Below are 25,162 nucleotides of genomic sequence, written 5' to 3'. Positions count from 1 at the left end.
AATGCCTGTCTCAAATGGCAGTTCTCATCAGCTTTCAGTTAATAGAGTGCTGTCTCCTACTCCCTCGCTGAATCACACACCGAACACTTTGCACAGATATTCCATCTATTTTCTTTAATCTAGTCAGATGTAATTACTTACTTTTCTTTTTGGAAAAAGCAGAATATGTGCAAACCTAAGGATGGAACTGTCATTTCTGAACTCTGTCTAACATCCAACAATTAAGTCAAGGATCATCCACACTTAGGTTTTAACAGAGCAGGGATGTCAAATATCGAGGTCCAGGGTCCTGCAGGTTTTGTAGGCGTCAATAAGTTAAATTCAGTAGTTCAGGGTTCAGGTGGAATAAAACCAGGATAGCTCCAGACACTGAGGATCAGAACATCTTACAGGACGAGGAGTTGAATCAACCTCTTATTTTCAGGGATCATTTTGAGAGAACCACGGATTTGTGGTTGAGCAATCCAGGGTGATTCCCCAGAGCTGTAAAATGCTCTAATACAGGGGTTCCCAAACTTTCTTGGCTTAAGGCCCTCCCCATGACACGGGGCATTCTGACTCAGGTCCCCCACCTAAAATTTAGATTTTGATCCCTTCAGTGAGAAGATGTTCGTTTGTACCGGTACTGCTTTCTATGTTAGTGTAGGCATGAGCTGACTTGATGGGCACCGCCACAACGAGGGCCAAGGGGGCCATGCCCCCCGCCCCCCCCCCCCCTACTTGTCCCACTGGGGAGGCCAGTATATGGCCCCCCTACATTTTTGTAATGTTTAACTGTGGTACCCCTTCTCTCACTCACCAAGACAAAACTAGAGAGCCTTTTGAACTTCAGAAAGGCTAAACATTTGTTCCCAAGGTTGGGTTCTACTCCCCCAATACCTCATTGATTTATCTCTTCATCTCTGCGAGGGAAGGAAAGTCATTATGAAGTTGTTTGCAGGCCTGGTGTCAGTCATTCTCGCTCCAGAGAAAATAAAGAGGACATTTGTCGAAGGATGCAGGGGGAATTCTCCTGATTAATTCAGACAGTCAATAAATCCCAGAGCTCTTCCAACTCTCCCAGCCACTTTCAATCACTCAGCTCTCCTCCGTTCTCCACAATTAGCAAACGTGACCTTCGTTTACTTGAAATAAAAACACTCTGGAAAAGATGTCCTGACATTCAGTGTCAGCTGAGGCTTGGTCATGGCGAGAGGATTCATGATACTGCTGATTTGAAAAATAGATCAGAACAACACCAAGGCTGTGCCAGTGAAGCCCACTCCAGCCGACCCAGCAGAATCTGATGAGCTACTGTGTCAGCTGCTTAAGACATGTTTTGAACTTTTTCAACATTATTACAACTACTACCGCCAATAAAGGTGCAGATATATAAAGTTAAAGACCATAGAAGACCTTCAGACTTTTAAAATAAGAAGGCTTATCTCTGTTTGAACATAGCGACTGCAGGTTTCTGGTTTACAAGCATGGTGAACTTTGCAAAAGCAGATCTTTTTAATTTTGTATTTTTACTCCTACCTCATATAACCAGCTTTCTAATGTAAACAACTGCATTAGAGCTCCACTGACAGACACTGGCTCTGGATTATGACGTCACAATGAAGCTTTGAATTTGACTTCCTTTGTAAAACCCCCACTACAGCTGTATATGTGAGATAAGTCATGTTTGAAAAGGTTTTAGGTATGTGTCAGGTAGGATTTATCAGAAATGTCTTCTTGACTAAGGGCAGATTTGATCAACTTATTCCCTGCCATGATAAGCCACAGCTTGATTTTTTTGAGCATTTCACAGCATTTCACTGCAGTCTTTCCTGAGAGGAGCCTCACATTGAAGGGGCAGAAGCTTTGTCGCTAGTGTGGCGTGTTCTAATCACAAGACAGAAGGGCATGTTTGATGGTTTGATAGTTTGAGTCTCCCACATAAAATACAGGTCCTGAGCAGAATGATAAGCGCTCTGCTACTGCTGCTGCTGCTTGTGCCGGCACTGGCTTTGATGGGATTTGTGATTCTCCTGAAAGTTGCAGAGGAACAGGTCACCTCTATCTAAATTTAAAATGTGTCAGAAATGGAAGACACATATCCCTCATGTTGATATGGCTTAACTGCAGAGATTGCAATCATTTTTTCTCCTGAGATACCTCGGCTAAGAAACTCTGGTGATGCTTTAGAGATAAGTAGCTTCAAATGTCATTTTAACGACCCCGTCCTCCTTTTTTATGATGTGTGTGATCATCCTGTTGTCAAATATTGACATTTTTTCCTCATAGCTATTTTTAAATAGCTAAATTCGCCTCTGCTGTTGAATGCCAAGTGTTCAGACATTCTTTGGTTGTGTTGCATTAACCTGTACAGTACTTATACAGGAGTCTTTGCAGATTCTGTGGGGTCCGGACCATTATGATATCTTGCTTCTGGTTATAGGTCAGTTTTGATTACTGGGGTTCAGTTTAGCAAAAGTCTGCTATACTAGACTACCATATACTGTACAACAGGTGAAATCAAAAGTCAAAGCATAACATGACTTTAGGGGGGTCATCTATACTTGGGCTGTTACCAGTCCACATGGTCATTTAGCTGAAAGACTGTTACAGAAAGCTATGTATTGTGCACACATTAAAGGGAAATTTGGAGGGAATGTAATAACATACATGGCTCTGATCTGCCCCCTATTTTACTGCATTTAATCCTGTTCTTTAGAGTACTGTAATCTGCCAAGTGTTATTTAATCTGTAGTATTTTGTATTTAATTATATCCTGATGTAACTATCACTGACACTGTTATCTGCTGTATTATTAAATCGTATTTTGTCACACTTATACTTGCTTGAACCAAAGGCATTGTATTTATCTTGCTCTTAATTGTATTATTACTTGTACTGTGATTCTTGAAATGTATTTGTTTACGACTGTAAGTCGCCCTGGATAAGGGTGTCTGCTAAGAAATAAATAATAATAAGAAGAAGAAGAAGAAATGGCAGTTTAAGCCATTCTAGGTTTTACTGGAGCTTAAATAGACCATCTTATGAGCTTAGGTACTGAATGAGTCAGACTCAGAAAAACCTGGAATGGTTCAAACTGTTAAGCAATGTGGATCTTCAATACCAGAACTATTTTGAAGCCTTGCAAATTTAATCTTTTTGACAAAGGAGAACTGAGGCCTTTGGTGGCGCTGTGGGCCTATTCACTAGCCTCCGGTTCGGAACACAAATGAAATGAGTTTGATGGTCTCAGCTTAGCTCATGAAACCACCCTGCAGCGTGGCTCAATTCCATACAATATCTCTGTTTAAACGAGGCCCAGGACTGAATGGCAGGCAAGGAGGGCTATTGTCCCTCACCTTTCATCAGTGCTGAATGAAAAATTCAAGAAAGAAAATACGAAAACACAGAATAAATAAAACAAGATAATGACTGTATTTTATTATCCTATTAAGACTGTGAATCTGTGTAGGTGATCGCCAGTAGATATTCAGTCACCATCTGTCTCCTCTATGCCCCTTTTATGCACTCACTTAATGGTATGGGTGTGTGAGAGGAAAAATTGATTCTGCCTGGGTTAAGTCCTTGGAAGAGTATCTAAACCTGGGCAGGCAGGCAGGCAGACTCCCTGGCCCTCCACGTCTATCCCAGCTGGAAACAGCTAATCTATTCCAAGGAGGCTGACAAGATTCAATTACATCCACCGCTGTAGGAGTACATACGTCAATCACTCTGTCTGCTGTATTCCAGCAGAGGAAGGACACTTAAATGTTAGGCATTGCCTGTGTATGTGGGTGTGCATTAGCTTGCAGAAACCCCAGCAGAATCATTAACCAACCCCAGCATTAACAGCAATGGCAGTATGATGGATGAGATACTTCTATTTCCCAGTGGACCTGCCATCTCTGGTACTGCCATTGTTATTGCAATGGACTACCAGACTTGTGCAATGTGTTTCCTTGCCATTATAATACCATTGGAGATTTAAAATGGGAAATATTGTGGTATCAGTCTATTAATGGCTATATCTTTATAGCTGCCCTTGTGCTATTGTAACACATTGGAGGTTGGGGACAAGTTAGCAACCAGTTATACACCACAAGTGAGCGTCTTAACCACTATGCAAAAGAGACATCTGCATTCATGCTTCTAGAGCTTTTAACCTGATTGCTAGGGGTCAGATCCGTAATGGAATCACGCAACATTGCCCTTTACTCTACCACTGCCCCTTAGTACAAAGCTGAACCAGTATAGTTCCACTGCTGCTTTGCCATTACCTGTTGTTTGATAAGGGTTTGGTTATACCATTGTGATATCACTATTCTACCAATAGCAGTCTTACCATCGCAGCTGCCCTATCGCATGCACTGGAGATTAAAGACATCAAACACAGCAGCATTTTACTAGCTGGTCCCAGCTGCTGTATTTTATTTATGAGGTGCTGAGATTTAAAGAGAGGCCCTAAGCAGCTGACACACAACATCCCCTGTACCTACAGGCAATACAGTAAGGGCCCGTGAATCAAATCCCCTTGCTATTAAACTCTGACAGGGTTAATCTCCGGTTGAAAAATATAACGGCATGATGTGTGAGATGTTTGTCTGCGCTTGCCTCTTACACTATCCATTACCGTGCTGACATCACTCTTCTTTGCAGAGTCCCACTGTGATGAATCACGATTTTAAAGACAACACCAAAGCCAAGGGACTAAGAGCTCTAATAAAAGTATATCATCACTCACAGAATACCAGTAATGGTGTCTATTTTAATGATCGTAGATCTAAATGGATTACAAGTGTGTGTTGCTTTATACCATTATGATGTCATATATCAGGTTCTGTTCAAGTATTACATAATCACTGGAGGAAGAGGGTGGTAACAAGATTAAATATAATGTGGCAGCATTGTTCAAATCCTGTTTGAGTTACTGGTCTTGCCTTGGGACTCAACAGGAGGGCTGCATTGGCCTTTGCATTCCCACTGGGCATAGATCACCTCATTGTGCTTTAGCGACCCCTACTGGTCAAGTGCCCCACCGGTCCCATCATAGACTTCCCAGAGTTCAATAGCTTGGCAACTTAATTGCTTCGGTTCTTTTGGTAAAAGGAGGCGATTGGCTTGACAATGGGAATAGAGGTTGGCTGTGTACTTCAGTCTTTCTTATCGCTAAGTGAGTTTCAGGGATGAGGCGACATCAAATTAGTTAGATAAACGTGGGGAAATATTATTAATATTATAAAAAAAAAACATGCAAGGGCTCTCCATTGTACAACCCCCCTTACTGAATAGTGCATTGTGTTTCAAAAGTGCAGGACATTTTTGCAAACAGCAAAGTGGTGATGTTAGACTGCAGTTTAATAGTAGAGGATTGAGGTGCACTCACTCGCTTGCAGAGCTGTCAGGGGGTTCCTGTCATGAACCCTCCCTGCCTGCTAACATGGTCCCTGACTGTAGCCAGTGCCATTGTCCTTCGCCTGCCATAAAGACTAAAGTCATGTATTAATATTTAAAGGGCGAAAAAATAAGCAAGAACTTGGTGTGAAGTAGGGGCATCATCAAATAATCTCGTAAATTTTTTATTTAAGTTAAATTACATGTAATCAAGTGGAGACTAGATACAAAATTAAACATCTAAAATCAAAATAAAAAAATAAAGCAAGACTGCTGTCTTTGACCTGGTATATTAAAGCTTCACATTTTGGTGACAGACTTACTACAATTTCATACTTCAAAGCTCCAAATGGGAAGGTGGCTGTGTTTTGCTTTCAGCACCCCATCCCTTGTGAAGACAGGTCCACACGCACTCTGTGAGTCTGTGAAGATAGATTTCCCTTCAGCGCCTAACCTTGGGCTGAGTGCTGTCTGGCACACACAAGTAAGAGGGCGTGTCTCTCACCTGTCATTGAGCTGCTCAAGTGCAGCAGAGAAGACCGCCTCTAAAGAGTGCAGCGAATTCCAAGCTCACTTACCAAGTGCTGTGACATTTAGAAACCGCTTAACACTGATCACATCCATATTAGGACTTATTTATTTATTTGGTTACATGTTTACATAATAGCTGTGAAATCCAATGTCATAATTGTCATTCTTATGACGTAGTAATACTTATAGAGATATTGAGAAAGACTTCCAGTCGAAACACTTCTCAAAGAATTTCATACATCTCTTAGTATACACAATTTGTATGTATAGACATGTAAAAATAATCACTTGTTGCCATTTATTTTGCAAGCCTCGAGTAACCACCCTGTTTCCCTGTCTGGAGCCTCACATTGCCAGCTACCCAGTAGTGGTTAGGGCTCTGGACTCTTGACCGGAGGGTTGTGGGTTCAATCCCAGGTGGGGGACACTGCTGCTGTACCCTTGAGCAAGGAATTGCTCCAGTAAAAACCCAACTGTATAAATGGGTAATTGTATGTATTAATAATGTGATATCTTGTACCAATTGTAAGTCGCCCTGGATAAGGTGTCTGCTAAGAAATAATAATAATAATAATAATAATAATAATAATAATAATAATAATAATAATAATGCATGCTTTGTTTGTGTGTTGTTAAGCAAAACCTCTTCTGTTTGTTTTTTTGATGAGACATGTCAGATTTAATCTTCTTGCGTTTCATAATAGTATTATTGTTATCATAGTTTTCTCAATGCACCTGCTGTGTATAAAAATATGCACATGCATGTTTTCTGTTGTATTGAAGGTTTTTGTGATATAGGGAAACTCAGCAGGTCATTTTTTTGGACAATCCCCAGTGCATGAACTAAATTGTATGAACTTCATACATAGCTAGAATGCATTTGCTTGGCAGAAGCCCTGTTGCTAATTATTTTATTATGCGGTATCATTTGGACAAATGTAACCCCCCTCCCAGGAAGATGAACTGGAGAGGACGGCAGGCTACCGGATCTCAGTGTCGGGGGGAGCAGTGGGGGGGGAATATGTGGGAGGCGATCACCCCCTGACAGGCTGAACAACACGACTCAGGACATCTCACAACACTCAGGCAGAATCACGCGGCTCAGCCCACTGTTACTATTGACAAGCAGATGCTTGGGCAGGACCCTCCACTGCTACAGTGCACTAATTTATTTATTGCACTACACGACAAGATTATCTAGAATGAATCTAGTTTTATATAAGAACAAGCAGACACAATAAAATCTTACCAAGACAAATTTCATGCTCCAATATCAAAATGTTTCATTTGCGCTTTTTTTTTTGATAAACAGCAACACTTATTAGCACACTTGTCACCTGGTACTGGGTTCAAAATCAGCAGTGGTTGTGAATGTGAATAATTCTGTAGTTATATGCTGGATTTGTGTAACTTGTTTGTTTCCATCTTATTTATTTCCATCAACCACAGTAGTTTAGAGGTGCTGTTCTGTTTAGACTTTTCATATTCTCGGAATTGAAGTATTATTTTTGTGGAGTCAGCGATTTGTATTTAATACCTGTAATGTAGTCAGTTGTCTCTGGTGAGTTTTTCAGGGCTAGCATTTACCAGATTTAACCCATACTTACCAAAACCACAGTCGTGCTGCATTAAACTGCTTGTGACACGTATTTGCTAGCTGGACATTCTCATGAGGCTCTGTTTGTTATGAATCTGCAAAATCAATCAGGTTGGGGCCTAATTCTGTAAAAACAAAACAATTATTTTGTGACCTCACTGTAGATTTTTTTTTTTTCAGAGCAGAGAAATCGAGTTTCAATTATTTTGTGATAAAATACATTTTCACACATGAACACTATCAGTAAGCAAATGTATTTCTTGTACCCGAAACCTTAGTCTCTTGGTGCTCAATTTGACCACAATGGTGTAGTGTCTCCTGTTGCTTCATGCTTTCTTTCATTGTTCTCTGTTACTTTAGCATATCCATTATTACAATTTTATAATATAGTTAAATAAGAAACAGTATACAGTAGCTACTGTAATATTATTGTGACATCCATATGATGCAAATTTTGTCATAGAAGGTCATCTGATACAAACAATAGATGGTGATTCCATATCAACATCAGGGTTTTAGTATACTGTATTTTAAAGCAAAGGTTTTAAATATTCCTAACTCTGGACACATATCCACTGCACAGTCTGTCTGGATTACATTTGTGTTTTGCAAACTGACAGAGATGAACTACCAGGGGATTTAAAACTGTATTAAGTTTTTTCTTCAGAGTGTGATTGTTAATAGCCGCAGGGCTTACCTGATATCACAGTTGTATAATGCAGCTAACAATATTGTTGTGTGTTGCACAATAATAGCCGGAAGAGGTTTTTTTTTTTTAAAGGTCACTATGGTGACGTTTGCATTCACATGGATAAATGAACCTACACACAGCAGTTGCATTGTGTAATACACCGGGCTTGAGAGAATCCCTTTTAAATAATGTGATGTAACCAAGCTAACCATACTCAACCAGATGAAGGAACCGGCTGCATGTTTCACTTTTATACAGGATGAAATGCTCTTAGAGTTACAAGATCCAAGTAAAAAAGACCACTCTAGAGCTACAAAGCAAAGCTGCATGGAACTGTTCTGTAGCATTTTATCAACATATCGGTACTGTTTATGAATTACTTCTAACCTGAAATGATTACAGTATATCCTGTTTTTAGGTTTGCATCCTTTGAGATGCAGAGAGAGAAATAAAAACACAGTACAGTATATATATATATATATATATATATATATATATATATATATATATATATATATATAAAAGCTGACATTTAAAATGTATATTTTCCATTCAATTAAACTAAACATTGTCTAAAGACTGCTGACATTTAAATCTGATGTTTACTTCATTGTACAGACAGGTTAATAGAATTCACTAGTTTAATTATACAGACAGATTCACAGAATTCACTAGTTTAATTATACAGACATTCACAGAATTCACTAGTTTAATTATACAGACAGTCACAATATTTAGATACGCCACTTATACATTTTGAATAGATTCATTAGTATGATTTTCACAATGCATGTTTAAATCCTTCTACAATACTAGGATTTTTATGAACAATAGAAATGCACTACAGAGTATTAACCAATACCAGTGTGCTACCATAGTAAGATCATTGAGCAATATATTGTTCCAAATCCATTGTTCCTTTAATGTATTGCAGTATACTGTACCATGATAGAAGCTCAGCTGTGTGTAGTAATGTTTAGTGAAGCACCAGCAAGCATTGAAAAGTGTACAGAGCTGTGTTCAAGCATAGCCTGGTAAATGCAAACACAGCAAGAGGTTATAAATGGTACTCCAAACTGTGTTATATCTGATATTGTCAACAGACTGTAGGTTTATATGGAAACAACCTTCTTAAATATTCACAGTATTTTTTTTAAACCAAAAAGAAAAAAATTAGTAATTTACAGATATTTAATAAGTACATATATTGTATAAGGTGTCTCCTAATGTGTATCAGTTTGAGGCATAAACTGTTTAAAGTGATGTCTGCTTTAATATGACACCCTTCATGTGTCCTAGTATATTATAAATCACAACACTGCGAAATTACTATTCAACATAAAAAGTTTTTTTTTGTTTTTTTTTATTAGAATTGTGCACTGGAATTTTGACCTTAACTGTAATTGGTTTATTTCTTGTATGTGATTTCTAATATTAGTACTTCATAGATGTGAAATAAATCATGTCAAATGTATTAATAAGGCATTATAGACATTTAAAATCTGCATATATATAAATACTTAAAAAGGTCTGATTCTTTTGTGGGTTACCATTTGACCGTTTTCTGTGGGGTTCAGTATTGTACTGTTGGTTCTTTGAACTCCAAGCCCCACATTAAAAGGCCCCTGGTGTGTTCCCCAGTATTTCTGATCCCCTTCAGCTATGGGAATCTCCCGCAGAGTGCCGGCACAGTTTAATGGCAAGCCGGGAGATTATATCTGAGCTACCCTTTCAACAGCAGAGCCTTCCTGGGGATTCTCTGTATCAAAGACCCAGGTGTGCTGCTTAATTAATCCAACAGCAGAGACTTGAAATTACCCTAGCAAACCGACCTCCCCTTTCCCTTTACCCCCACCCCCCTTGCTCTCCCAGCATTTCCTAATCTCTGGTTTGCTGGTTTCTATTTACCTCTGTCCTCTAATCTCCCCTCCCTCTCTCTCTCTCCGCAACTCTCTCTCCGCATCTCTCTCCTCCCCTTACAGCTGGCTGGCTGCTATCTGATCTAGACTCCAGCTACATGATCTCTTGGAAACAAAACTCGGTCTCTCACAATAGTTGCTCGAACTGCTTTCAGGTGCTGAGCATCTAGGAAAGATGCCTCTGTTGCCTCACCTTTGATTTTTACTCCCCTCCTTTCCTCCCTTCCTAATTTCCCTCCCTTTCCCCCCTTCCCAGAACCCCACTCCTCCATCCCCATCCCCAATCCCTCTCCCCTATCCACCCTCTCGACAATGTTGTCATGCTGCCGTTGGCTGCAGCCTCTAGTCCAAGCCAGCCTCCTACTCTGTTCTGCCTTGCTGAATCACGGGCAGTTTTGCTCGACTCCTTGCCTCTGCCCGGACCCTCACACTGTTGACTGCAGCGGTCAGGGGCTTGGAAGCTTGCCGGATTTCATCCCCCTGAACGTTCGGAGGCTCTTGCTGTCCGGTAACTTTATCGACCAAATCCCGGCAGATTTTCTCGTCCTCTACAGCGATCTAGTTTGTCTGGACCTGCGGAACAATTCCCTTTCTGCAATAGAGCCTGGCACGTTTAGTACGTCCTCCAAGCTGGTGTTCCTCGATCTGGGATGGAACAACTTGACAGAGATCCCAGCAGGCACTTTCTTGGAGTCTGGGAGCCTGATCAAGCTCCGTTTAGACAGTAACCCTTACCTGTCATCGATCAGTGAAGATGCTTTTCTTGGTCTGACATCCCTACGCGAGCTGGAGCTGGAGAGTAATGCCCTGTCCAGCATGAAGGTTGCATCCCTGAGCCAGTTGTCCTCATTGAAGGTCTTGAGGTTGGAGGACAATCCTTGGGTGTGCAACTGCAACTTTGCCAACCTGTATGCATGGCTGATGGAGAACTTAGACAGGCTTCCAAGAGGTAAGTTTACAGCAGTGTTCTTTTGCTCATGAGCCAGCTGCCCAAGGGAGCTGTATTATAGGTATTGTAGTCAAATGGTCAAAACTGTATTGTAGGTTTCTAGTGTTATGATAACTAATCACAAAATCTTAAATTCTACTGTTCCAGAAACCAACAGCAGATTTGGGAATTTCAAACTTTATCTAACTCAAAGCAGACACCCTAGCAGCATCCCTTAGATTAGAAAGTATAAAATACTCAATAGAAAATAATTTATCATTGCTCAGCTTGGTATTTGTTTTTATGGTACCTCTGTAGCTTTAATAACAGCACAGGGTTTCATTTGAACATATCCAGCCAGTGTTTGCATAGCTGTTAACATTAGAAAAATATTCCACACCTCAAAATAGAGCATTAAAGCAGATGGTTGCATTTATGTACAAGCCCGTCATAACTCTGGGGAGAGAGCTGCAAATAAGACACCTCGCTGGAAATGAGGCTGTCAACTCTGCTTCACTTCTCTGACAAAGCTTGTATCTTTCTCTTTTCAATTGTATATACCATACGTTTCAAATGTTTGTCCCAAAACCAATACTGGCAAAACAAATAGAGACATATTTACTAGACCTATTTGTAAAACTTGAGCACCTAAAGATAAATCAATGTGAGCTGGTCATGTGAGCAAACGAGATGCAAAAGAGAAATACACCAAATTCTCAAATTTTTTCCAGCTTTATCGAATTGAGTGTTATATATTATATTATATATCCAAGATACTGTAGAAAACCACTTATCCCATTGTGATTAAACTTGGTATTAACATTATTTTGCATAGTATATTGGGAGGATTAGATTCTGGGGATACTGTAATGGGTGTGCCTCTCTGCCTGTACATTTGACCATGCATGCACTAATTGGATACAGTTCTTATACTAATAACATTGTGTTAGCTGGCTTCCTTGCTGAGGTCAATAGGGGTCTCTGACATCTGGCCACATTTTTACAAAATGCTTTAAATGGGAAAAGTGTCAAAAACAGAACAATCTGTGACCACTAGCTGTCCCGGGTTCAGATTGAATCTCTAATAGAAGGCATCTCATTGGTATTAAGTCAATGAAATGGGTTGAATTACAGAATTACACCAGGATGGTGCTTCTAACATTATTTATATTATTGTGCACTTTTGAAGTTGCCTGCAGAAAAAATTAGACCGATTTAAATTTAAAGTAATTATCCCAAAGGGCGAATGGTAATTTAGAAATCAAATAGTCTACCTCTTCATTCGCTTCCCTTTCTACTATCTCCCCTGGTTTAGTTTGCATTTCAATAAGCATTCTTATCACTGAAAATCTAAAAAAAGGGAAAAAGGCTGAAGTTTCAACCTTCTCATACTCTAGCAGTTATAGTGATAGAAACAAGAGGATAGAGGGCACAGTGAGAGAGATGGTATGAAAGGCTGAAAGGCTGAGATTGATAAGTGGATACGTGGAAAGGACAAGAGGAAACAAAGGGATAATTAACAAGGAGGCTGTGTAAAATGACCTTGTCTAACGTGTACACTTCACAATTAGATTAGTGTTTTAATGATGTGGACAGTTGCCTAAGGGGAACTTCATTTCCTAATGTTCTTCAATGACAATGCCGTTGTTCTGTACAATGTTAGCACACTGACAACTAATCCACCTGCAGTGGCTGTCATTCATGTGCGGTTTGGGGTTCAAAGAACCCACAGAAAAATATTTAACCCCACAGTAAAGGGTCAAATGTGAACTCAGAAAAAAAGACAAATATTTAAAACCTTTAAAAAAAGCAAACCACAAAATAAAAAATAAAATAAAATAAAAATTAAATTTGCTATATTAGTAATCCACAAGTACAATATCTGTTTGTGATTTATAATAAGTACAGCTTATGTAGTGCGTCTCATTTTAAAATACATCATTTTGCACATTTTGAACAGCTCATCATCACTTTGAGATCTTCTCACAGAAACTGCAAGAGATGACAACTGTAATAAACCCCCTACACACAGCATATCAGTGTATAGTATATTGTACCAGCGAAACAAGGTTCACTTGTAGACTGAAAGAATCAGCCTCGGGTCATGTCTCTCACTCCCCAAGCCTCATTTTTCTGGTACAAGCACCAATCATTATTATAGGCACAGTATAACATTCCATCCTGGTTATGGTGTATGTGAGAAACTTTGAAACTTTGAAACTTTGAAAAAAAAAGGGAAATGGATAATACACTGTTTTGACATTATATTGAATTAGAATCATTATTATAATTATTATTACTGGTCATTCTGTAGTTTAATGGACCCTTTTTAGTTTATCAGCTGTTAGCAAGTAGCTTGCTAACACATTAACAAAAGTTGTTCATTTTGTTTTAATAGTTAGTTAATGTATAGTAACCCATTTATAAACAAAAGTCACAATAATAATCAAATATTACTACAGTGATGTCATAGGTTAAAAAAAAATTAAACCCAATTTCAGTTCAATAATCCTGAAGATGTTTGCTGATTAGTTTAGCTGGCCTTTTTATTATTAGCTTAGTTAAAAGTTGCAAGTTATTATGAAAAAATGAATAACATTTGTTCTCATGTAGTTCTCAGTAGAGCATCCCTCTAAAAGCTAAAGCAACACTAGAATCTAAAAACTCGCTTTTCAAGGCAACATTAAGTTCAAAGCAGTTTAAACGTCCACATACACATAAACATTTGTTCAGTTTATGATAGCATTAATAACCTCCACAGTGATCACTACCTGTAGGTAATTATTATTATTATTATTATTATTATTATTATTATTATTATTATTATTATTATTATTATTATTAATGTAATAGAAAAGTGTTAAAGAATAAAATTGATTCCAGCACTGGTTTATATTTGCAGGAGTGTGCTGGCATTTATGGCCAGTGTATCAGACTGCCTGTTGTAAATTACCAGTCTAAATGATTCAGCAGGATAACTTGCATATACATGACACACTCGTGTACAGAACTCTCGGGTTAAGGATGAACGAATGCAATCCATAATTTAGTGGAATACAGAATGAGATCAAAGTTACAGACCAACGCGGGCCATTCCAGACCACCGCAGCTTCCTAATGGAAACTGCTATACACCTGAAGGTCTAGAATGCTCTAGCAGGCTTTTTATACAACACAAATAATATACTGTGTACTGTACTTAGCAATAAAACTGATAATTGACTTCTGTGGCAATTTTAGTGTCTGAAGCGTAGATTAAGAGGACTTAGTAAGCAACAGTTATCTAGCATTAGTGGATTCATTTGGCTAATATTAAATAATCACTGTATTTCAACCCATGAAGAAATATTAAACAAGCATACAGCCTGTTCCACACTTTCTTTAGTTAGGAATAGGGGTAGCTTTGTTATACTTTTGTATTATCTTGTATTATCTTGTAATATCTCTAATTGTCCAGTCTGAACAGGATTGGAAGGAGGGACTAGGAGGCAGTGTGGTCTAGTGTAGAACTGAGGGGCTGGTAGGCAGTGTGGTCTAGTCGTTAGAACTGAGGGACTAGGTGGATGTGTGGCCTAGTGGTTAGAACTAAGGGACAAGGTGGCTGTGTGACCTAGTGGTTAGAACTGAGGTGCTGGGAGGCAGTGTGGCCTATTGTTTGGAGCTGAAGGATTGGGATGCAGTAAGCTTTGTGGTTCGAGCTGAGGTCTCTTAAAAAGGTGTATTAAACAGAAATAGCTATAGATGCATCACAAGCTTGTTCCAGCTTTCCTGATGAGTCCTGTAGGCTCCAGACTCACAGGAAATCGTATGCCAACCTGCCCTGTAACCCTAACCCTAATCCATCATGAACAGACACATTCTGTAATGTGTCACCGTTGTAACTACAACGAAGGTGCCATGTCAACAGCATTGCTTCAAAGTGTCATTCTCCAGCACTAAAGAGTACTAAATCGTACTGCGAGAAACGATAAAGAAAGCTTAGTATAGGCCTGGCACAGTGGAGCAAGGTATAGCACAAATTCTGAATGTATGGCAAAGCAAGAGAAAATTTACAAGGATAATTCAAGGATGTTCTCTTGCCTATAGAGAACAGTGCATAGAATGCCTTTATTCATTGAGCTACCTGTAGAAGCCTATAACTAATGTGAAATAATAAATGATAAATGACAATCTTACAGTTCATGATGAAGTCTAATACCTGCGTCACAAGTGCTGGTGTGAGGACACATTTATTTATTTATTTATTTATATCTACCATCATATCTGGAAATTGAACTGTCATCAATGGAAAGCCATGACAATAGCAGCTACTGTATAGTGGTTTGTGGCATATGAATGAATACACTGCAATACCATGATGTCAGTATCAAACAGTGTTCTATCTGAACCACTAGAAAATATGTGTTCCAAATGTATTATGTTGCCATCAGTGCAAGGCAATACACTATATCAAGTATCAAACTATTATGAACCTAAAAGGTCTGGAACCACAATAACAATTTAAACAACATGTTTTTTCAAATCTTACAGGTTAATGCATTGAATCAAACACAAAAAAACAGTTTGACTCAATGCATGTATAATTAAATGCCCAGTCGTTCAACGGCTACATTGAAAAAGTCTAGAATGCTCTTCACAATGGAGCAGCATAATGGCTTTGTGACTTGATTCTGCATTTATGAGAAGCCACAACCACTGCTTCCTATTTCTGAACGATTCAGTGTATAATGCAATCTGAAGGTAATTTGAAAACATTTATGCAACAAGACCATTAGGTAACACTGCCTCTGGTGTGGAAGTGAAAAGCAGTTTAATTTACCATAAAAAATACAGTGTTGAGTAAGCTTAAAGGCTTCATGTTGCATCTCATCTAGCTGTTGAATGCTGGTCTTCAATCCACAGGGCTAGGTCTTCGCTGTCCTATGAATTTGCAGACCAGGAGATATTTTAAAATGTATCTTATAAAAGTTTCATAAGTAAAATAAAATATCATTAGTTTTGCATCTTTTGTTTTGGTCATTCCTGTGTATTTTAGGAATAATTCAGATAACTTTAATATTATCTACACCCCTTGGTGAACGCCCACATATTCCTGTCATTTAGGACTTTATAAAATCACATCAAAGATTAGTTAATTGATTCATTTATAATATACTGTATATATATATATATATATATATATATATATATATATATATATATATATATATATATATATATATACTGTATGTATTTTGCAGTCATTGTGGAGTTTAGTCATTTAGTCAGACTAAATGCATTGTTTAAGTTAGCAGTTTTGAAACAGTTTGAATATCTCGCTTCTAATTTACGAGATTAAACTAGGCATCGGAAACACAAAACATGTGTTTATATATATATATATATATATATATATATATATATATATATATATATATATATATATATATATATATATATATATATACAGACGTGCTCAAATTTGTTGGTACCCTTACAGCTTATTGAAATAATGCTTCATTCCTCCTGAAAAGTGATGAAATTAAAAGCTATTTTATCATGTATACTTGCATGCCTTTGGTATGTCATAGAATAAAGCAAAGAAGCTGTGAAAAGAGATGAATTATTGCTTATTCTACAAAGATATTCTAAAATGGCCTGGACACATTTGTTGGTACCCCTTAGAAAAGATAATAAATAATTGGATTATAGTGATATTTCAAACTAATTAGTTTCTTTAATTAGTATCACACATGTCTCCAATCTTGTAATCAGTCATTCAGCCTATTTAAATGGAGAAAAGTAGTCACTGTGCTGTTTGGTATCATTGTGTGCACCACACTGAACATGGACCAGAGAAAGCAAAGGAGAGAGTTGTCTGAGGAGATCAGAAAGAAAATAATAGACACGCATGGTAAAGGTAAAGGCTACAAGACCATCTCCAAGCAGCTTGATGTTCCTGTGACAACAGTTGCAAATATTATTAAGAAGTTTAAGGTCCATGGAACTGTAGCCAACCTCCCTGGGCGCGGCCGCAAGAGGAAAATCGACCACAGATTGAACAGAAGGATAGTGCGAATGGTAGAAAAAGAACCAAGGATAACTGCCAAAGAGATACAAGCTGAACTCCAAGGTGAAGGTACGTCAGTTTCTGATCGCACCATCTGTCGCTTTTTGAGCGAAAGTGGGCTCCATGGAAGAAGACCCAGGAGGACTCCACTTTTGACAGAAGAACATAAAAAAGCCAGACTGGAATTTGCTAAAATGCATATTGACAAGCCACAATCCTTCTGGGAGAATGTCCATTGGACAGATGAGTCAAAACTGGAGCTTTTTGGCAAGTCACATCAGCTCTTTGTTCACAGATGAAAAAATGAAGCTTCCAAAGAAAAGAACACTATACCTACAGTGAAACATGGAGGAGGCTCGGTTATGTTTTGGGGCTGCTTTGCTGCGCCTGGCACAGGGTGCCTTGAATCTGTGCAGGGCACAATGAAATCTCAAGACTATCAAGGCATTCTGGAGCGAAACGTACTGCCCAGTGTCAGAAAGCTCTGTCTCAGTCGCAGGTCATGGGTCCTCCAACAGGCTAATGACCCAAAACACACAGCTAAAAGCACCCAAGAATGGATAAGAACAAAACATTGGACTATTCTGAAGTGGCCTTCTATGAGTCCTGATCTGAATCCTATCGAACATCTATGGAAAGAGCTGAAACTTGCAGTCTGGAGAAGGCACCCATCAAACCTGAGACAGCTGGAGCAGTTTGCTCAGGAAGAGTGGGCCAAACTACCTGTTAACAGGTGCAGAAGTCTCATTGAGAGCTACAGAAAACGTTTGATTGCAGTGATTGCCTCTAAAGGTTGTGCAACAAAATATTAGGTTAGCGGTCCCATCATTTTTGTCCATGCCATTTTCATTTGTTTTCTTATTTACAATATTATGTTGAATAAAAAATCAAAAGCAAAGTCTGATTTCTATTAAATATGGAATAAACAATGGTGGATGCCAATTACTTTTGTCAGTTTCAAGTTATTTCAGAGAAAATTGTGCATTCTTCGTTTTTTGTGGAGGGGTACCAACAAATTTGAGCATGTCTGTATATGCGTTTGCTGTGGTAAACTATTATAAGTATATATATAGTAGTGTGCAAATGTATTAGAACACCTCGAGATTGGCCATTTATTGAGCTTTGCACACAAATAAATATTCATTTACTACAGAAATTAGTTATATGTTTTTTTCAAACTCAGCTTACATGAAACTAATTCAAAACTAAAAACACAGCCATGTCTGAAAGTGCCTTCAATACTAATATTTATTATGGCCACCTAGCTTTTCCGGCTAGATTGATTGAATGTAATTTGCTTGTGAAGTCAACATTTCTATTAGTATTACCACTGTACTGCTTTTAGCTATTAGATTCTTCATTAATTATAACTCTCTATTTTGTCATAAAAATAGATAAAATAGTTCAAAACAGTTGTTTAAATTATCAACATTATCATGTCCCTTCTGGAGTGTGATTAGTGTTCCAGGCCTGCATGTCTTCCCTATATGTCTGTCAAGTAAGTGGTATATATACTCAACATCTTGATGTCAGGAAAATGCTTTAAAGCGTTATTTATTGCTTATTTTAAAAGGGCATCAGTACCTAATTGGAAGAATTCAAAATTAATTTTATTGTAAATAGCAAAGTGTAATAAAGCATGGTAAAACATTTTAAAGCATTGTTGAGCCCAGAGAGGTATTGTAAAGCATATTCAAATCATGGTAAACGATGATAAATGGGGGGAAAACATGGGAAAACATGGGAAATGGGTTTAGTATAGTCCCTGAGCAGCAGTTCAGAGGTACTGAATTTTGATTAAATGTGTTCTGAGAATCAAAGCTCTTTCTTTTAGTGACAAACCATATATTTCAATCCGCTTCAGAGTCAAGGTTCCATGAAAAGAGCCGGTGGCTACTGGTAAAAGAAGAAAATAAAATACATCATTTTACACCTCATTGAGCCCACTGTCATTTCTGAAGAATTCAAAGAGACACAACCTTGGGAGGGAAGCTGGTACCTTCAATTAGCAGACATGGATGAAGACGCAGTCCTCAACCAAGCGAAAAGTAGTTATACAATGAGACCAACATTCTAACATCTCTGTCTCACATTGTCACTTCATCTGGAGGTGAACGCTCCAGGAACATGCAAGCATTCAAGAGCATCTACATATAAACCTAATCCTGTCCCAAATCACCACCCTACCCCAAACCTTACACTTGATCCTATCCCACATCACCATCCCACCCAAACCTTACACTCTTGAGTTCTGTGCACTCCAGAGTGTATATATATATATATATATATATATATATATATATATATATATATATATATATATACAGTACTGTGCAAAAGTTTTAGGCAGGTGTGAAAAAATGCTGTAAAGTAAGAATGCTTTCAAAAATAGACATGTTAATAGATTATATTTATCAATTAACTAAATGCAAAGTGAGTGAACAGAAGAAAAATCTAAATCAAATCCATATTTGGTGTGACCACCCTTTGCCTTCAAAACAGCATCAATTCTTCTAGGTACACTTGCACAAAGTCAGGGATTTTGTAGGCATATAGTCAGGTGTATGATTAAACAATTATACCAAACAGGTGCTAATGATCATCAATTCAATATGTAGTTGAAACACAATCATTAACTGAAACAGAAGCAGCTGTGTAGGAGGAATAAAACTGGGTGAGGAACAGCCAAACTCAGCTAACATGTTGAGGTTGCTGAAGACAGTTTACTGTCAAAAGTCATACACCATGGCAAGACTGAGCACAGCAACAAGACACAAGGTAGTTATACTGCATCAGCAAGGTCTCTCCCAGGCAGAAATTTCAAGGCAGACAGGGGTTTCCAGATGTGCTGTCCAAGCTCTTTTGAAGAAGCACAAAGAAACGGGCAACGTTGAGGACCGTAGACGCAGTGGTCGGCCAAGGAAACTTACTGCAGCAGATGAAAGACACATCATGCTTACTTCCCTTCGCAATCGGAAGATGTCCAGCAGTGCCATCACTCCGAATTGGCAGAAAACAGTGGGACCCTGGTACACCCATCTACTGTCCGGAGAAGTCTGGTCAGAAGTGGCCTTCATGGAAGACTTGCGGCCAAATAGCCATACCTCCGACGTGGAAACAAGGCCAAGCGACTCAACTATGCACGAAAACACAGGAACTGGGGTGCAGAAAAATGGCAGCAGGTGCTCTGGACTGATGAGTCAAAATTTGAAATATTTGGCTGTAGCAGAAGGCAGTTTGTTCGCCGAAGGGCTGGAGAGCGGTACACGAATGAGTGTCTTCAGGCAACAGTGAAGCATGGTGGAGGTTCCTTGCAAGTTTGGAGCTGCATTTCTGCAAATGGAGTTGGGGATTTGGTCAGAATTAATGGTCTCCTCTATGCTGAGAAGTACAGGCAGATACTTATCCATCATGCAATACCATCAGGGAGGCATCTGATTGGCCCCAAATTTATTCTGCAGCATGACAACAACCCCAAACATACAGCGAAAGTCATTAAGAACTATCTTCAGCGTAAAGAAGAACAAGGAGTCCTGGAAGTGATGGTATGGCCCCCACAGAGCCCTGATCTCAACATCATCGAGTCTGTCTGGGATTACATGAAGAGAGTGAAGCAACTGAGGGTGCCTAAATCCACAGAAGAACTGTGGTTAGTTCTCCAAGATGTTTGGGCCAACCTACCTGCCGAGTTCCTTCAAAAACTGTGTGCAAGTGTACCTAGAAGAATTGATGCTGTTTTGAAGGCAAAGGGTGGTCACACCAAATATTGATTTGATATAGATTTTTCTTCTGTTCACTCACTTTGCATTTTGTTAATTGATAAATATAAACTATTAACATGTCTATTTTTGAAAGCATTCTTACTTTACAGCATTTTTTCACACCTGCCTAAAACTTTTGCACAGTACTGTATACAGTAAAGAAAGAGTAAGGTGACAGAGCTGAAAGGTTGTTACATGATTTGAATGGAATGGGGGAAGGATGTTAGTCCCAGTATTTAGCTCAAAGCCAGGTACTGTAAATGCAGATTTAGAGAAAAAAGAAAACCCTTTCAGAAATCTTTAATTCGGTATTTAGTTCAGAATTTATTAAGAATTTTGATGTCCAATACCTTGTGAAGTTTAGGAAAGTTAATCTGCATTAAATCAATGCAAATCCCTGAAATACATTGTGATCAGTGTGTGTGTGTGTGTGTGTGTGTGTGTAAGGGTGCAGGTGTTTGCCATATGATCAGATCACCCTGCGGACTATAGAGTTGATTCCAATAGACAGGCCAGATCTTTATATTACATCCCTATTCCGACACATTGTATCTCATTGTTCTTATTCTGCTTAATTGATAAGGAGGATAAATCGATGCAATCAGGACACACAAAAAAATGTATGTCAGTATTAAATATCTCTGATTTAACACAGCAGTGACTCAGTGTTGGACATGGCATCACTCTGTCATATAATGGTGACTCTCTTCCTTAGGGAGTCCTGTAGTCCAGTCCAGTGCTCACAGAACACAGCCGGGACTAGACATTTCATCATTGCTTTGCCAATCCTGTAGTTCCCTCAGCCCTGACTTGGCCAATATGTGTAAACAGCTGCACTTCACCTGTTGTGCATGAGAGCTAGCAAAATAATCCCAGTAAATCTTACCTGTTCAGTATTACCATCACTTAGGTCTCACATTTCCCTTCATAAAGGAGACATTCTGGTAAACATGTATTTGTTGTATTTGTTTGTTCTGCTCGCTCCTTGAAGATATTCCACCGCCTCTTTGTGTTCTACTTAAAGAGGTCACACGAGGAACACGTTGGACTAGATTCTCAAAGCTCTTTAGTCATCATTTGCAAAAACATTTTTAAAGAAAAAAGCCTCCAATAAACCAGCAAACCAGAAATAAATATAATTAATTTAGGTTAATCAAATCCAGAACAAAACAAAATGATGTCATCCCATTGAGTCACTGGAAAAGCAGCGGTTCGATACTGAGGAGTTGATTCAGAGAGTTTTATCAGACTCCCAGAACACTGATGTTTAAAATGTCTCTGTGTATTTTGTGTGACCACTTAATGTGCAGCAGTGAAATATTTGCTAGGAGCGATCTGTAAATTTTATCTCATTATAAAACCACAACACATTATTCAGCAATGGATCTGTTACCATAAAGGAGCCCTCAGCCTACCCTTTAATGGTCTCAGCTGTGGATTTGTGCTGTATTTACACCATGAACCATCTGCTCTCTGCTGCAAATCATTTCAAATATTATGATGCCAACACAAAATATTACAAGGTAAAAAAAAGAACAACACAAGCAGTAGATCATTTAGGCTGACCATTACAGAAAAGTTATCAATGAGATCTCATTATAATGCTACCCTGAAGAAACCCCAGCATTATAAGAAATGGCAAAACAATGGATTTGGAGCAAAAACTGAAAGGTGCGGTGGTCCTGATACAGACTGTCCGGTACTGATTTAGTACTGTAATGGTTAGAGAAAGGGAAGCGGATAGGTAATATTAACTATTCATAAGGTTAATTGTCAAGAAAACTCATCCCATCAGCCAATAGGGACCTTTAACCTACTTGCATGACCAGTAGGTCATTACCCATTGCTAACTGTAACCGCCCCCTTCTCATATCTCCCATCTCTATTTTACTTTACGATTCTCAGCATGTTAAATGATGCCATTACTCAAAGCTATTCAGGTTTGGGTTCCAGCAGGGATGAGGTGAAGTTGGAAGGCTGGTTGTGACAGTGTTGTTTCTGGTTCCCCTGCAGGAGTGGACGGGATGCAGTGCTCGGTGCCCCTGGATGGGCGGAGGGTGAACATGAGCCAGCTCTCGGAGGACAGTTTCCGGGGTTGCCAGCTGACCCTCACCCTCACCGACTATCTCATCATCATCTTCTCAGGCATCTCCGTCTCGGTGGCTGCCATCATGACCAGCTTCTTCCTGGCGTCCACTGTCCACTGCTTCCAGCGCTGGAGCAAGGCCAACAAGACTGACGAGGAAGAAGGCGAGGACTAGGACTGTGTCTTCACTGGAAACCCTGAGACCAATGGGTGGGCAACTCCGGTCTGGCAGTGCTGCTCCATAGCAGGTTTAATAGGTGGAACTAAATGCACGTCAGGATATACACTTCAGGTTAAATAGATGAAGAATTAAGGACATGGTTGGAACATGGACCTGGATTGGATATGCTGATATTTCTACCCTTACCCTGCACCATAATCGCTACATACTTCTTACCTTTCATCATAAGCCAAAGAAATAGATAATTATCTAAATGACCAATTTTGTCCAATAATTTTTTTATGTTTAGAAAAGTCTGAAGGACAGGGTTTTCAATGATCTTCATTGCTTAGTTGCACATAGTACACAGTGTAATTAAGAATAATTAAAGAACTATGTGGCACTATTAATGCTTAATTTCAGGGTCTTGTAACACAGTTTAGAATGTGTTCAAATGTTTAGGAAAGCATTTATCATTAAATGCCAATAAATACTTAATTACACATTAATACACCTTGATTGGTAACCCTTAAGTATTAACAAAATATATTGCTATACAGTAGATCTTTTTGAGAATGTGTATATCATTTTAATGGCATAACTTTTAATTAATTGCAAATTAACATTACACTTACATTCTGTATTTAGAAAATAATTATTTAGTATTCAGAAGAAAAAAAAACTTATTAGAAAACATATTGTGATTGAGAGGGGGTCTAGGTGGGGCAGTGAGCTGGGGATCTGGGTTCAAATGAGTTTCATAGTCTCAAATTCAGTGAACCTGTCCTACAGCACAGGAAGTGATTAAACTACCAGGAAGCAGCAGCAACTTTTAATCTGTTATATTGTATTAATAAAAAAAAAAACTGCAAATCAAATAAACAAGCAAAGGGGTCAGTTAGACTGTTGGTCATGCTAATAGGTCAGCTTGGCTATTGCTCTTGTAAAGCAATTCTAATGGTTACTAAATGTTGTTTTTTTTATTTGTAATCCTGCTTTCACATGAAGTCTTTTTAATGGTAAACTGTACCACCTTAAATGGGACGTGAAGTAAGTCACACAATCCCTACTTTCAGCACATCTCCAAACATTATCCTCATCCTTGTTGTTCTAAATATTATTATATTACCATAATGTTATTATTGCTGTACTATAACCAATTATCCAAATTATACCAAATGGAACTATTTGTACTTAAATCGCAGTAGCTATGACGATATATATATATATATATATATATATATATATATATATATATATATATATATATAGATGTGCTCAAATTTGTTGGTACCCTTACAGCTCATTGAAATAATGCTTCATTCCTCCTGAAAAGTGATTAAATTAAAAGCTATTTTATCATGTATACTTGCATGCCTTTGATATGTCATAGAATAAAGCAAAGAAGCTGTGAAAAGAGATGAATTATTGCTTATTCTACAAAGATATTCTAAAATGGCCTGGACACATTTGTTGGTACCCCTTAGAAAAGATAATAAATAATTGGATTATAGTGATATTTCAAACTAATTAGTTTCTTTAATTAGTATCACACGTGTCTCCAATCTTGTAATCAGTGATTCAGCCTATTTAAATGGAGAAAAGTAGTCACTGTGCTGTTTGTTATCATTGTGTGCACCACACTGAACATGGACCAGAGAAAGCAAAGGAGAGAGTTGTCTGAGGAGATCAGAAAGAAAATAATAGACACGCATGGTAAAGGTAAAGGCTACAAGACCATCTCCAAGCAGCTTGATGTTCCTGTGACAACAGTTGCAAATATTATTAAGAAGTTTAAGGTCCATGGAACTGTAGCCAACCTCCCTGGGCACGGCCACAAGAGGAAAATCGACCCCAGATTGAACAGAAGGATAGTGCGAATGGTAGAAAAAGAACCAAGGATAACTGCCAAAGAGATACAAGCTGAACTCCAAGGTGAAGGTACGTCAGTTTCTGATCGCACCATCCGTCGCTTTTTGAGCGAAAGTGGGCTCCATGGAAGAAGACCCAGGAGGACTCCACTTTTGAAAGAAAAACATAAAAAAGCCAGACTGGAATTTGCTAAAATGCA

The 25,162-nt window shown here is 38.6% G+C and overlaps 1 protein-coding gene across 1 annotated transcript; it reads left to right on the top strand.

Annotated features, from left to right (window-relative positions):
• The first annotated feature begins 10,163 nt into the window (after positions 1 to 10,163).
• Positions 10,164 to 24,321, top strand: LOC117425094 (leucine-rich repeat-containing protein 38-like). The gene is made up of 2 exons (XM_034041763.3): positions 10,164 to 11,057; positions 22,859 to 24,321. Exons 1-2 carry the CDS (start codon positions 10,421 to 10,423, stop codon positions 23,104 to 23,106), a joined length of 885 nt encoding a protein of 294 aa, XP_033897654.2. The 5' UTR covers positions 10,164 to 10,420; the 3' UTR covers positions 23,107 to 24,321.
• The last annotated feature ends 841 nt before the right edge of the window (positions 24,322 to 25,162 follow it).

Source organism: Acipenser ruthenus, chromosome 20, assembly GCF_902713425.1.
Source record: "Acipenser ruthenus chromosome 20, fAciRut3.2 maternal haplotype, whole genome shotgun sequence".
Lineage (NCBI taxonomy): Eukaryota > Metazoa > Chordata > Actinopteri > Acipenseriformes > Acipenseridae > Acipenser > Acipenser ruthenus.
Note: the sequence above shows the minus strand (reverse complement) of the source record. Positions and strands in the feature narration are given on the sequence as shown.

Coding starts and splice junctions, on each gene's coding strand:
- LOC117425094 (XM_034041763.3), top strand. CDS start 10,421: ATGTTGTCATGCTGCCGTTGGCTGCAGCCTCTAGTCCAAGCCAGCCTC. Junction 11,058..22,858: donor CTTAGACAGGCTTCCAAGAG/GTAAGTTTACAG, acceptor GTTCCCCTGCAG/GAGTGGACGGGATGCAGTGC.